The 14,496-nt window shown below is 36.7% G+C and overlaps 1 protein-coding gene across 1 annotated transcript; it reads right to left on the bottom strand.

Annotated features, from left to right (window-relative positions):
* Window positions 1–7,060: 7,060 nt before the first annotated feature.
* On the bottom strand, window positions 7,061–13,877 carry LOC135634384 (gamma carbonic anhydrase 1, mitochondrial-like). The gene is made up of 5 exons (XM_065144818.1): window positions 13,679–13,877; window positions 10,585–10,728; window positions 8,787–8,912; window positions 8,294–8,445; window positions 7,061–7,732 (listed from the first exon to the last, which is right to left on the bottom strand). The coding sequence occupies exons 1-5, from the start codon at window positions 13,791–13,793 to the stop codon at window positions 7,445–7,447; spliced, it is 825 nt and encodes a 274-aa protein (XP_065000890.1). The 5' UTR covers window positions 13,794–13,877; the 3' UTR covers window positions 7,061–7,444.
* Window positions 13,878–14,496: the final 619 nt, after the last annotated feature.

The following is a 14,496-nucleotide window of genomic DNA, read 5'->3' as shown; positions in this document are numbered from 1 at the left end:
TAAAGAAAATATGTATTGTGCATGGCCACAAAATAAGGTAATTGAAAGTAGCCACAATCCAAAATTAACAAGTCGATAGGGCACTGTTTAAGCATCTAACACAACAGTGTAAGTAGCAAAGCACCTGCCTGCCACCCATCCCCAAGCTCAAGAGTCTGCATAGTGGGATCAGCCATGAATGTCCCTCTTATCAAACTTCCAAATCCATGCACCATTATTGGGACCACCGGATTCATATTCCAAGATCTATTCACAAGTAAATATCCCAACCAATTTGATAAAAATCAGATCTAAGTTGTTCAATAGCATGCAAAAATTGGATGGTTAAATATTTGATGTCAGTATGAAATGGATGTGATCAATGGTCGTTCAATAGCATCATGATTGAAGTTGAAAAGAGATATAGGTATAGGCCTTTGATTTGAGAGGACAAATGGCATTTCAAGATAAAAGTCAAAGATACAAACCCCAACATTGAGACCCATCTCTGACCACATCTTTTGGATCCAAAAATAGATAAGTAAACAAACATCCACAAAAGCCTTGACAATATAATCATGATCATAAAGGAAGTTAATATTGGCTTTGATGTGGTTAATCAAGTTTTTTAGATGGCATGGCTATTAAAAATACAATATTTCCATCATCTTTACTTATCTACCTAATTTTAGAATTATTATTATTTGGTATTATTATACCGAAGGAGAGCATTAGCATTATAGTAAAGACAAAAGAGAATAATAACTTAAGAGTCAGAGAGACCACAATTGGGTTCAAGGTTTTCAAGGCTCAAAAATCTTCGATTGAATATTAGAGAGAGAAGTATCTCTTAAATTGGCTAATTGGCTAAAAGTTATTTCAGAAAACATGCGAGCGCATTAAATGTTTTAATCAATCCTTTTCCTATGGATCGAATCGATGGAATAGTCTGCACATGTTTGTGAAATCACACTGATTTTGGTTGATTGATCTGTGATGAAGCATAGAGCTAGAAAATATCATTAAGAGCTCAGCTCCCAAATGGACATAATACCTACAAGAATGATAACACAACAAAAACTGGCTAATAGAAGAGATGAGCATCCGAATTCAATGACTACTGACGGCACAAAACAAAGGACAACCAACAAGAAGACAACAGCTTCTCCATAATGGATGTTTATATCTCACAATTGAATAACTTATTACTCCCAAGCACCACTATTTTCAGACAGGTTTCTGAAGTTTGCCAAGTGCTCTACAAGAGTCATCAAAACCAACGTCTCTTGTTCACATCATCCGGAAGCAATTTCAGATTCCAAGAAAAAACAAAAAAACAGGGAAAAAGTGCATGGCCGATCCCAGAGATGAGACCGACCTGAAATTATTGGGATGGCATACGAAAAATAGTCCATGATGGATGTTTATATCTCACAATTGAGTTTGTCATGCTTTTGGATCTGGCACTAGACTAAAAGGCAAATCTCATAAATCTGAAACTGAATTTACAAATCAAAATATAACAAGTCCATGATTCAACACATGATAGAGCTATCTACTTGCAATGTACAGATACCAAATTCATGAGAACAATGGCAATCAAGGACCTTCAATAGAGGCAAGAAGTTATTCAAGACAGACAGAATCCATCTACATGATCAGTTCTGCATCTCAACCCCTAGAAGAGATCGAGTCTAATAGATTGCTGCAGGTTAAAAGGACTAAATACATAATAAAATGAGACATGAATTGCTAGAAGAAAGAAGTATTTATTTATTGTGAGGGAATGACAGCTTAAGAAGATGAAGCAATATAAAGAACAACCATATAGAAAGAACAAATGCAGGGGAAATATCACTTAATATAGCTGCTATGAACCACCAAATAGAAACAATCATTTACTCATTTGAATAGACAAATTTCAAGTTCAGCCAATCCTTCCTTTTTCAAAATAATTATCGAGTATATGGACTTAAAAGGTAGGTGATACTGGTTGTGGTGGTGGAACTGGGTAGGTGCCATCATTCACAACCTTCAGTTCTTTACCTTGACTTAGGCACCAAAAATTGTCTATTTTATTGCAAATAATGAATGGAACTTGAAGAATAATCAAGTCAAAATAAGGAAGTCTTGGACTGCATCATTCCTTGCAAAATTTGACACACCTATCAAAATAGGAGAGAGAGAGAGAGAGAGATTCAAATGTTGGATTTTTCCTGATAATCTGAATTCAAGACACTAAACAACACCTTAAAAGATTGGACTTTTTGATAGATTAGATGACTGAATCATACAAGGGCTGTGTTCTTGGTGTGGATACATGCACACAAAAAAATAAAAAAGTAATAATCTCTGCTGCTGTTTTGGCAGTGTAAATGCCTCTCCTTTGGTCATCTTCTCTCCTAAAGATACCGAGTCTCAAGAAAGGTGGATAGAAATTAAAGCACATTGAAACTACCGTAGTTGACGGTCCATAACTATTGCCCTTTCCACCTGCCTCGTCTTCTCTTTGGTTTGGTCACTGCATGCATCGACACTGCGCAATTACCCAACTCATGGCTTCACTAGACATCAAACACCTTGCTGGCTCGGTGTCTAGTGAAGCCATGAGTTGGGTGATTGCGCAGTGTTTGATGCATGCAGTGACCAAAGAGAAGAAAAGGCAGGTGGAAAGAGCAATAGTTATGGACCGTCAACTACGGTAGTTTATGTGTTTTAATTTCTATCCACCTGTCTTGAGACTCGGTATCTTTAGGAGAGAAGATGACCAAAGGAGAGGCATTTACACTGCCAAAACAGCAGCAGAGATTATTACTTTTTCATTTACCAACGAGGCACTGTTTGATCGAGATGCATCGTTAAGGTACTATTTGATCGAGATGCATCGTTAAGGTACTATTTGATCGAGGTGCACAACTCGGGCACTGTTTAGCCAAGGTGCACAACTCGGGCACCATTGAGACATTCTTTGGCTAAGGTGCACAACTCGGGCACTGTTTGGCCGAGGTACACCATTGAAGCGCTCTTTGACTGAGGTAAATAACTTGGGCATTGTTTGGTCAAGGTGCACCATTGAGGCATTATTTGGTCAAGGTACATAATTCGGACACTTTTTGATCGATATACACCATTGAGGTATTATTTGGCCGATGTGCACATTGAGGCACTATATGGCCGAGGTGCACCATTGTGACACTATTTGGCCACCTGTTTGACCGAGGTGCACCATTAAGGAACTATTTGGTCGAGCTACACAACTTGGGCACTTTAGGGCATTCAAAGTGTCGTATAGGGTCATCTGGGCCTGAAATGCAACGGCTTGTTTTGTTGGGCTGAAGCTACCTTGGTAAGGTTTGAGCACAAGGAAGCAGAAGTTTTGCGAGGTCGACTTGTCTTGAGTCTCCTGCACAAATGGGGACCCTATTGGGGGAGCCTCGCTGAGCTCTTCCTTGGATTTGTGAAACTCATTTTGGACCTTATCAAGACGTCAATTGACCGAGTGTAGTTGAGCCCAGAAAGAGTTCGTCGAATTAGATGACAGTGTGTCAGGCTCGAGGGCGCTTGGGTAGGATCATTGAGGGTCTGGAGTGTTGTGCTCGGTTTGCTCAGTTGGGGGCATCCTTACAATATCAAGCCCTCCTTCTAGCGCCAAAATGATGGTGAACCTTTATGTCGTGGCTTAGGTGTCAGCATGGCTTGGTTCGGTCCCGGATGCACAAGGTCGGCCACACTGATGCTCGGGTGGTGAGGGTGAGCGTCGGGTCAGGTTCGAGCCTCGTCCCCCGAGCATAGTCTTCTCTCTTGACGAGTGGCCTGCTTCTTTGTTGTTGAGCTCTTACACATAGGTCAGGGTCAGGAGGGGGATTTCTCGACTCGACCCATCTGAAGCTTAAGTTAGCTTTTGATGGAATGAGAGAGAGTTGAGTGTTTGAAGCGCCTCCCCTTCCTGATTAGGAAGGCTTAGCTTTTATACCTACGAGGATTACTTGGTGGTACGGGGTCAATTTATTGCGGCCGGCTCCTCAGGCAGCTGACTATACGAGCGTCGATTGACCTGCACGGATCGACACTGTGCGACGTCGTCTTGAGCTTTTCAAGGTGGCTGTACTATGATGATATCGTCGTTCGTATGGAGGGGGTGCTAAATGACTGCCCACCACATGTGTGTTGTGCACCACATCGTACTTGAGGTACCACGTCTACATTATCGTGTCTGCTTGCCTAGGTCCACATGGGCGATATCAAAATATGCCTTATCAAACTTCTTCTTGCTTATTATTAGTAGTAGTAGTAGTATTATTATATATCTATATGCATCTATTCGGATTTTTATTCCTTTTCTTAATTCCAACTGTATGGCTTTTGGCCAAATAAATGCAAAAAAAACCATTAAGAATAATCAAAGTAGCTATCAAGAAAATGATTAAAAAAAAATTGATTGAATATCTTAATGGCAACTAAAATTTCATTGATAGATCTAATCAGGTTTTGATATGAATACAAGTAGCTTAATTATTATCCGAGTAAAGTTTTATATAATTTATTTAAGTAACTATAATTCCTGTAATCAACGTGCTCCGTCCACCTGTGGCAGCATGACTTGTATTCGTTCGACGACTAAGATTTAACGATGCGATGAACGGACGGTGATCCGAGATCCCTGAAACAGGCGGCTGGAAACCGAAAGCGGTAGATTCGCATGCATCAGAGCTGACGCATTCACTCCCAAGTCTTTACGCTCCTTAGTGGGCAAAACAATTCCACGCGATGGCTACGGCAGGCGAAGAGTTGTCTATGACGACATCTCGTGTTGGCTTATGCTGCGGTCTTCATCTTTGTTGTCGGTATCAGCTCTTAAAGCTCGGGGGTTCGTGGCTGCAGGATTTCCGCTGGATGAGACTTTTAGTTTGCTGTTTGTACTTTACATGACGATTGAAACCTGTGGAAAGAGTTCTGATGGCCTCTGAACAACTCAGGAGCCAATTCACTGCAGACACACCAATCTCATTCTTACTCTTCTACAATAATAATAAAAATAATCAAATCATATATTCTAAATATTTAGAATCGATTATGTATGAATCTTTTAAAAGATTATATGTTAAATTAAGTTTAAAATATTTATATCTTTATTTATGATTTCTATTTTTCGTATGATTAATATTAATTTTTTAAGTATATATTCATATCATCTTAAATGATTTATCAAAGTTATATTTGATTATTCATAAATAAAAATATTTTTTTCCTATCTTTTGTGATAATTCCATATATTCATCTTAGTATTTTTATCCGAGCAACACAATCTTTTTTGTATATTATTTGTTAATTATTTAATACTTAATTAAAAAATAATATGTATAAAAAACTTATGTTGCTAAGATGAAAATATTAAGATAAATACAGAAAGTTATTAGAAAAAAATAAAAAAAAAATATGTTTATTCGTAAATAATTAAGTATAACTTGTATGCTTAATGATAGTTTGGATTGTATTTATTTGTGGATGCTGCCTAGTGACATGAACATCTTAGCTAAAATATGTGTCGTTGAATAATGATTCAGTCTGGGTTTTTCAATGTAGTCTTCACTCGCAGCCATTTGGTGAAGTCAACTAAGTTGATGTGCGCTGCAAGAAAGTCAAAGTTCAAGTGGAGAAGTCAATGCCTAATGCCTGCAACTGGTTTCATTTAATGTATGTGAAATTTTGGTGTGCATGTTAGCTTAAAAGACTGTTCTGCACAAAAGATAAGAAAGACATTTAATTCTGGGAAGAACATCGAAACCGGCATCATCAAGTCGGATTCCAAAAGTTCAATGAGATGATAGCACACAGTTGGCAATAGGGATAACAATTTGGAATCCGATCAGCCCCATTTCTGGCTTTCAATATCATACATAGAACATTGGTGATAAAAGCACATAAAGGAAGCTAAAAATTACAAGGAGGCATCATTTCCCTCATTAAACCACATGCCACATAATTTTGGATTATGCCTCACATAATAACTAGGAAAAGGGATATTTAAAGAAAATATATTGTGCATGGCCACAAAATAAGGTAATTGAAAGTAGCCACAATCCAAAATCAACAAGTGGATAGGGAACTGTTCAAGCATCTAACATAACAGTGCAAGTAGCAAAGCACCTGCCTGCCACCCATCCCCAAGCTCAAGAGTCTGCATAGTTGGATCAGCCATGAATGTCCCTCTTATCAAACTTCCAAATCCATGCATCATTATTGGGACCACCGGATTCATATTCCAAGATCTATTCACAAGTAAATATCCCAACCAATTTGATAAAAATCAGATATAAGTTGTTCAATAGCAAGCAAAAATTGGATGGTTAGATATTTGATGTGAAATGGATGTGATCAATGGTTGTTCAATAGCATCTTGATTGATGTTGCAAAGAGATATAGGTATAAGCCTTTGATTTGAGAGGACAAATGGCATTTCAAGATAAAAGTCAAAGATCCAAACCCCAACATTGAGACCCATCTCTGACCACATCTTTTGGATCCAAAAAAAGATAGGTAAACAAACATCCACAAAAGCCTTGACAATATAATCATGATCATAAAGGAAGTTAATATTGGCTTTGATGTGGTTAATCAAGTTTTTTAGATGGCATGGCTATTAAAAATACAATATTTCCATCATCTTTACTTATCTACCTAATTTTAGAATTATTATTATTTGATATTATTATACCGAAGGAGAGCATTAGCATTATAGTAAAGACAAAAGAGAATAATAACTTAAAGAGTCAGAGAGACCACAATTGGGTTCAAGGTTTTCAAGGCTCAAAATCTTCGATTGAATATTAGAGAGAGAAGTATCTGTTAAATTGGCAAATTGGCTAAGAGTTGTTTCAGAAAGCATGCGAGCTCAATAAATTTTTTAATCAATCCTTTTCCTATGGATCGAATCGATGGAATAGTCTGCACATGTTTGTGAAATCACACTGATTTTGGTTGATTGATCTGTGATGAAGCATAGAGCCAGAAAATATCATTAAGAGCTCAGCTCCCAAATGGACATAATACCTACAAGAATGATAACACAACAAAAACTGGCTAATAGAAGAGATGAGTATCCGAATTCAATGACTACCGATGGCACAAAACAAAGGACAACCAACAAGAAGACATCAGCTTCTCCATGATGGATGTTTATATCTCACAATTGAATAACTTATTACTCCCAAGCACCACTATTTTCAGACAGGTTTCTGAAGTATGCCAAGTGCTCTACAAGAGTCATCAAAACCAACGTCTCTTGTTCACATCATCCGGAAGCAATTTCAGATTCCAAGAAAAAACAAAAAAACAGGGAAAAAGTGCATGGCCGATCCCAGAGATGAGACCGACCTGAAATTATTGGGATGGCATAAACCACCAAACTCATCATCCCTTTACAACAAGCTCACAACACCAATTTGGTGAGGTGCTGCTGGCAATCTCAGCCTATCTGAGAAGGCTTGGGAGATTTGTTCGGTAAGATGTTGTCGGGAAGAATTAGTTCTTGAGGGACTTGACGAACCACTCCAAGCATCGAATCGTACTCCTCATCCCTGCGTGCAAACTTCTTGCGCAATACTTTCTCAAACTCTATCTCGTCAAATGATTTAGCATTCTCAGCAGCATGCACCTGGGCCAAATTGGCATAGTTCGTAGCAGACTGAGATATAAAAGCAATCTCTTCATCGGTCAGCTTTCTCAGAAACTTCGCAGGATTACCTCCCCACACCTGTCAATAACAGAAGTTCACAAATGAGTGCAAGACAAACTGTTAAAGCAAAGGCAGTTTATCAATAAACAGTAATTGATCACAAATTATGCTATATTGTCCAGTCCAATCTATGGAGTTCACAATCCAATGACCCAGATACTGAAAGCCCCAATCTGATCCAACAATTTAAATTCTTTTTCAACCAAAAATGAATTGGGATTAATCTGATCAGGCCTCGATCCAATGTGGTTCCAATATAGTAAACCAATCTCCTTCCTTTTCCAATCTACCTGTTCATCAAATTGTATAGCCTTTTGCCGGAACGGATCAGATACACAGTTACCCCCTAGATCAAACCTGGTTAAAATGACCATGCCAAAACCAATGGCAGTTAAAAAAGGTCAAGGGGTACCAGCGATCGTACCATATACTTCTGATGATAAAAGTGACACATTATGGAAAAGGTATACTCTTCTGAACAGAGTCAACCAATGGTAATAATCTTAAGAGACTAATATGAGCACAAATTCATATAAATAAAAATGAAAAAAATAAATAATGGGTTAAACAGTTGATAACCTCTCCACATGGAATCCTAGTGTTCTGCCTTACAAGGGCTCCAGCAGCAACCATTCCATGCTTCTCCACGACAACCCCATCAAGAAGGACAGAACCCATTCCAACAAATGTTTCATCCTCAACAGTGCATCCATGCAAGACAGCATTATGACCTATGAAGTTCACGATTTGAATAAAATGATGAGATTTACAAGAAGTTTATAAAATTATCTTGCAGCTTGCGTACAAACTCTAACACTTAACAAAAGGATTATGCAGCTAGTAAAAATTTTAATTCAACAATTATATCTATGAGAAATCATGCAGGTTCTAATGTTAAATTATAGCTACTAAGGTAAAAAAGAAAGTGTTTTTCTAGAAATATCCACTAGTACCTGCTGCACAAGAAGTCAAGCACCATGACACTAATCATTTAACCTATGACCAAATTGAATGTTCAAAAGCATGGTTGACACTTATTGTAAAACTGACACTGAATGATTATATCACTTGCCTACTGTGACGTTATCTCCAATAATAGTTGGTAGAACCTTTCCACTCAGATTAGATTTTGCCACATGCACCAGGGAATTATCTTGAATGTTAGTGCCAGAGCCAACATGGATGCTGTTTACATCACCTGCAAACGATCAGAGAAAAGGAGTTTATTACTCAATATTCAACCAAACTGAACATGAGAACACTGAGTTACAAGTAATGTCTATACTGAAACTAATGTCCACTATTACTGTCATAAGGGATGATGTCCAGGCACCAAATTTATATTAAAGAACAATGTATCTCGTCTTCATTGCCATTCAGCAGTAATGAAGACAGTAACAACCAATGGACATTGGTGAATGCAAGTGTTATCTAAGGAATGGAAAATTTTCCATGTCTCTTTACAAGAAGAAAGTGGGAAAGAAAACAAGAAAGTTTTTGGCTTACAAATACAGGAGGGCGTCATAAATTCCTGGAAAGACGTATGTCCACTATTGCTACAACAAGTAGACTGGGAAAGAGAATATACCAAAAAAAAGGTAGGGAGAAAAAAAAAATCTTTAAACAAAGAAATACTACTGTGGAACATTGAGTTTGTCATGCTTTTGGATCTGGCACTAGACTAAAAGGCAAATCTCATAAATCTGAAACTGAATTTACAAATCAAAATATAACAAGTCCATGATTCAACACATGATAGAGCTACCTTTTATATGTGCTATCTACTTGCAATGTACAGATACCAAATTCATGAGAACAATGGCAAGCAAGGACCTTCAATAGAGGCAAGAAGTAATGCAAGACAGACAGAATCTACATGATCAGTTCTGCATTTCAACCCCTAGAAAAGATTGAGTCTACTAGATAGCTCCAGGTTAAAAGGACTAAATACATAATAAAATGAGACATGAGTTGCTAGAAGAAAGGAGTATTTATTTATTGCGAGGAAATGACAGCTTAAGAAGATGAAGCAATATAAAGAACAACCATATAGAAAGAACAAATGCAGGGGAAATATCACTTAATATAGCTGCTATGAACCACCAAATAGAAACAATCATTTACTCATTTGAATAGACAAATTTCAAGCTCAGCCAATCCTTCTTTTTTCAAAATAATTATTGAGTATATGGACTTAAAAGAGTGTCTTTAACATTTCTACATCATTATAGACAAGATCAACCATATTAGATTGTATTACCAAGAGAACTTGAATCTTATCCTATTTGTTTTCTATTTCATATGGGCCTACTTATTTACTGCATGATCAATGTAAAGTTTTAGTATTTCCTGGTGGAAAGGAGAGTAAGCATTCAGACATCTAACTGAAAAAGATAACGTAGAACACATACAGTCAATTATACACGAGGTTCTAATAAGGAAAAGAAAACGATCGAATGATAATGGTAGAAGACGAATCAAACTCAGATAAATTGGGTCCATCTCATAATACAAGGACCATGTGACCATAATTCTCAAAAGAAAAATCTATCATCTCGGCTCTTTACGGCCATATAGTGATTGACAATGATTTTCGCAAAGTATTGACGTAGAAGAAATTACTGGAAATGTATATGGTTCCTATCTCTCATGCAAATTAATCCGTCCTCCAAAAATCTAGTTTTGTCAAGCATTACATAAGGAGTGCAATATTATCCATTGTACATCAGTACCAATTCATCTTTCTCAGTTGGAAAATAATGCATTAAGCCACTGAATTTTGTATGGAGAAGAACAAGGCCTTAAGGATGATCAATACTCTACTAGCTTATATACATAGTATCAAACTAACTTGTACAACAGAAACATACCTCGCAGAACACATCCGTACCAAATTGATGATCCTTGGCCCACTTGGACATCACCAATAACAGATGCACTTGGAGCCACAAAAGCATCCTTATGAACATTAGGCACCTTGTCAAATATGTTCATGAGCGTACGATGCCTCGACACTATCATGATATGAAGAAAGCAGCAAATACAAATTAGAAAGCCTATAACTTAAACATTGAATTTATTTCTCACACTCAGTGCAATTAACATTAGAATGATATGTATCAAATCCAAGAAAACTGCAAAATTATACTCAGTGATAGTGGCATAAAAATTAAAGAAAGCTGAATTATTGTGACAGAAATGGCAATCTAATTTGAATTATTATGTCAGTAGTAGAAGCTGATATGACTAGATGTAAACAAAGTAAAAAAGTTATATTTAGCGTAAAATTGAAGAATTCATCAAGAATACAATTACTTTCTCATGGAGTGATACTACTTGAAATCTAATTTCTAACGGATTTCTTGCTTAATAGATTTCATGATTGCAAGTGGATGGCATAATTTCATAAATCCATGCTGCCACACAAAATGATAGCTGCTTATATGCACTAATTGCTGTCTTAATCACCCAACTACACAGGCTAGATCAGTTACCCAGTCTAGACATAACAACTAAGAAAGGAAAAAACTAAATTCTTTTGGCTTTGAAAAGTGTTCCATTTATTTCTTTTTTTTTTTTTTGCTCTGCAATTTAAACCCTAACTTAGAGGATCAAACATCTCGGTTAACCCTAACAAAAACAAGATCAAAGACAAAATAGAGCTAAAGCATCTAGGTTAACCCTAGAACATGGTACAACTGCAAAATGAGGTTGCCATTGGGATAATTAACAAATAGCTAGATCATTTGCTAAATCGACAATCTGTAGCATATCGTTTGACACATAATAACTGTGATGGGAATGTAATAACATTCAATTACCCCAAACCTTATCAGTATGAGTACCATGTGCAACTGTGAATCAAAGTTTAATCACAAATAATATGCACCAAGATTGCTATTAAAGTAAAACGACACGAGTTGGCACGTGTCTCATGGTATGCCATTGCATGGAATAATACTACACCTGTGGTTGTCTAACACTGGAATGATACTGGACATTCATAATTTGAGCTAATTTGAGCTAGAATATCGGACGTTTGATGCTGTAGAGGAGTATGCTACCACTGCAATTATATTTGGATGGGATTCCTTTCTTTCGTTTCAATAATCACAATTCTTAGATAAAAGCAGAAGTTGGCATCATGGTGCAACAAATATGAATAAGACTTATAGAATATCTTTCCGGGTAGATTTTTCTCTGAAGTTGTGCATTACATTTATGCTGTTCCATAGGCATGTACAAATGCAGATAGGAAAAGGACAAGCTTATCCAATATAATAACAAAAGTAAACTATGCAGCTTGATCGGCATTCTAGACTAAGGGGCATAGTCATAAGTCTAGATGAAGTTATCACTGAGGTTAACCTTGTCTAGTTTATGGCAACTATCAACTATCTAACAGTTCTTTTAGGAACCATCGTCAAATCTCATTATGTTTTATGTTCCTAAGGCCCAATTAGAAAGTTAATTAATTATATGGAAATTTATTTCTTGTTTACAATCTAAATGACGTTAAGTAGACTAACGGCTTTGGAAATCATTTCAGATTTTGCAATCTTGATTATTTCTTCCAACTAGGCTTCACTCTAGATCTTGCACATACTTTAACCTATGCTCTCTTCTTATTCTTCTATTCTGAAATATTGTCATTTTTATTCTTAAAGATCAAATGTGATAGGTGAGTTGATGGGCAACCAACAAAATTCAAGCTTGTTGTGATATAATAGTAGTAAAATAACTGCATGAGACTCTGGTCACGGCATTCATAATCGTGCTATGGTAGCTATGCAACCATATATTAATTTGATACAATTTAACAACTCCTTCTGAGAGTAGGACCGACCACAGAATCTATAATCGGTACATTCTAATCCAAATATAGTGTTTTTCCTCAAGTCTAGTGAAGGTTAGGACCAAATACAACATTGTCCAATTTGATTAATTTCTACTTAAGCTATCTCTTAAGGTCCTTTGTATAATATTCATCCTAGATAGATGTTTTGCAAACATTCTCAATTTCATGCGACACATCCTACCAAAGGATGAAGACATGATACCAAAAGTTTTGAGAGTTAAGCAACATCCGATCAGTTGCGGCCTTCCCCCATATAATAAAAACTGAAAAATACATAATTTACCCAGGCAACACAACGAATTTGATTTGATGACATAAAGAGCACTATTACCTATCTCAGGTACTTATAGGTAAATCCCCGCTGTTCATACATAAAAATTCTTTCAATCTAAATATTCAAAGCTCATTACAAGTTCTCTAATACAAGACTTGGCAAGATTCCCATAACACTACTAAATGACTCGCCGCAAAGACCCATAATTTTGCATATAGAATCCAATAGAGCATTCCAGTTGATGAAGGGGCAAACATTGTCTTTATCACGGAAAATGTTACATCAACATTCTAGATAAGCATCAGTGAAAGATATCCAAGGTCAACCAAGCTTCATATTGAAGGTTCTGAAAAAAATACACGAATCTACAATTTGCAGACACCCAATGCTTTGGTTTGTTTGCAATATGAAACAAACGAATCTAAGTATAACCTTGGGAAACATGTTCTAATAACACACGATGACATCTGAACTTGGTTTAATTTGTTTTCCTTAAGATTGAGAAACATCACCCACACAGAAATATTTTACCAAAAGAGGTTCAAATACTAATCGTGATATATTGCTTCATACTAATAGGGCACGTTAAAAAGACAACTTGACGATAAGTCAAAACAAGAAATCACCAAGAAGTCATCCTAGAGAAGCTAAGAAACCCTCTATCACCCATTCCGATGACAATCCTAAACCATACACGAGGCAATGATTCCTCAAAGGAAAACCGCAGTGATCCAACCAATCGATTTCAGACTCATAAACAGATCGGTACACGCGCAAGAAGCGCTCGCATGATCAAAATGGAAAGGGATCAAGGGGAAGGAGGTCGTCTTACACTGCTCTTGGAAGTAGTAGTTGCCCTGGAGGCGGCAGCCGAGGCGGTCGAGGGCCTGGCCGGTCTCCCGGATCCAGAATCCGACGGAGTAGATCGCCCTTCCCAGCGTCCCCATGGATCGCACGGCGTTCGTAGGGCAGGGAAAAGAGAGGGCAGAGGGGCGAAAAAGAGAAGCGGCGGCAGCGACTACAGCAAGGGGTTAAATGGAAAGTAACGTGCTCGAAGTTAAACTACTATTTTACCCTCAATAGTTTCGCTATGAGACTCTCGACTAGGGATAGAAATGGTATTTTATTTCGTTCTCCCTGGGCCGCTTGGGCTGACCTCAACTTCAGGTGCTAATTTATTCCTGGAACCTATTAGTACTATAATTAAAAAAATTATATTTAATCTTTATAATTATAAAACTAAAATAAATATTTATTTATTTTACATCATAAATTGCATTGATAAAAAACACGATATCATGTAATAAATTGATAGAAAATTATTTTTTATCAATAAAATCATTAGAAACGAAAATAATATTAAACTTACCTTTTTGCTTTTGCTTATCATTTTTATGCCGATCCAGTATTTTCCGTTAATGCAACTAGTAACATCAAAACAAATAAGGTTATTTATTTTATTTTTAAAAAATATAAAGATCCTAATATAAATTTTATAAGGATAAAGATCATAATACTAATAGGATTATTTGTAACTTAGCGTTATCATTTGTAAATGTCTAACTGTGACTTATTTTTACCTTATCTTTTTTTTTAATCTTTTCTTGTTATTTTGTGTGGGTTTTTAAATGACTAATTGCTCATAGTTTC

This window comes from Musa acuminata, chromosome BXJ3-3, assembly GCF_036884655.1.
Source record: "Musa acuminata AAA Group cultivar baxijiao chromosome BXJ3-3, Cavendish_Baxijiao_AAA, whole genome shotgun sequence".
NCBI lineage: Eukaryota > Viridiplantae > Streptophyta > Magnoliopsida > Zingiberales > Musaceae > Musa > Musa acuminata.
Note: the sequence above shows the minus strand (reverse complement) of the source record. Positions and strands in the feature narration are given on the sequence as shown.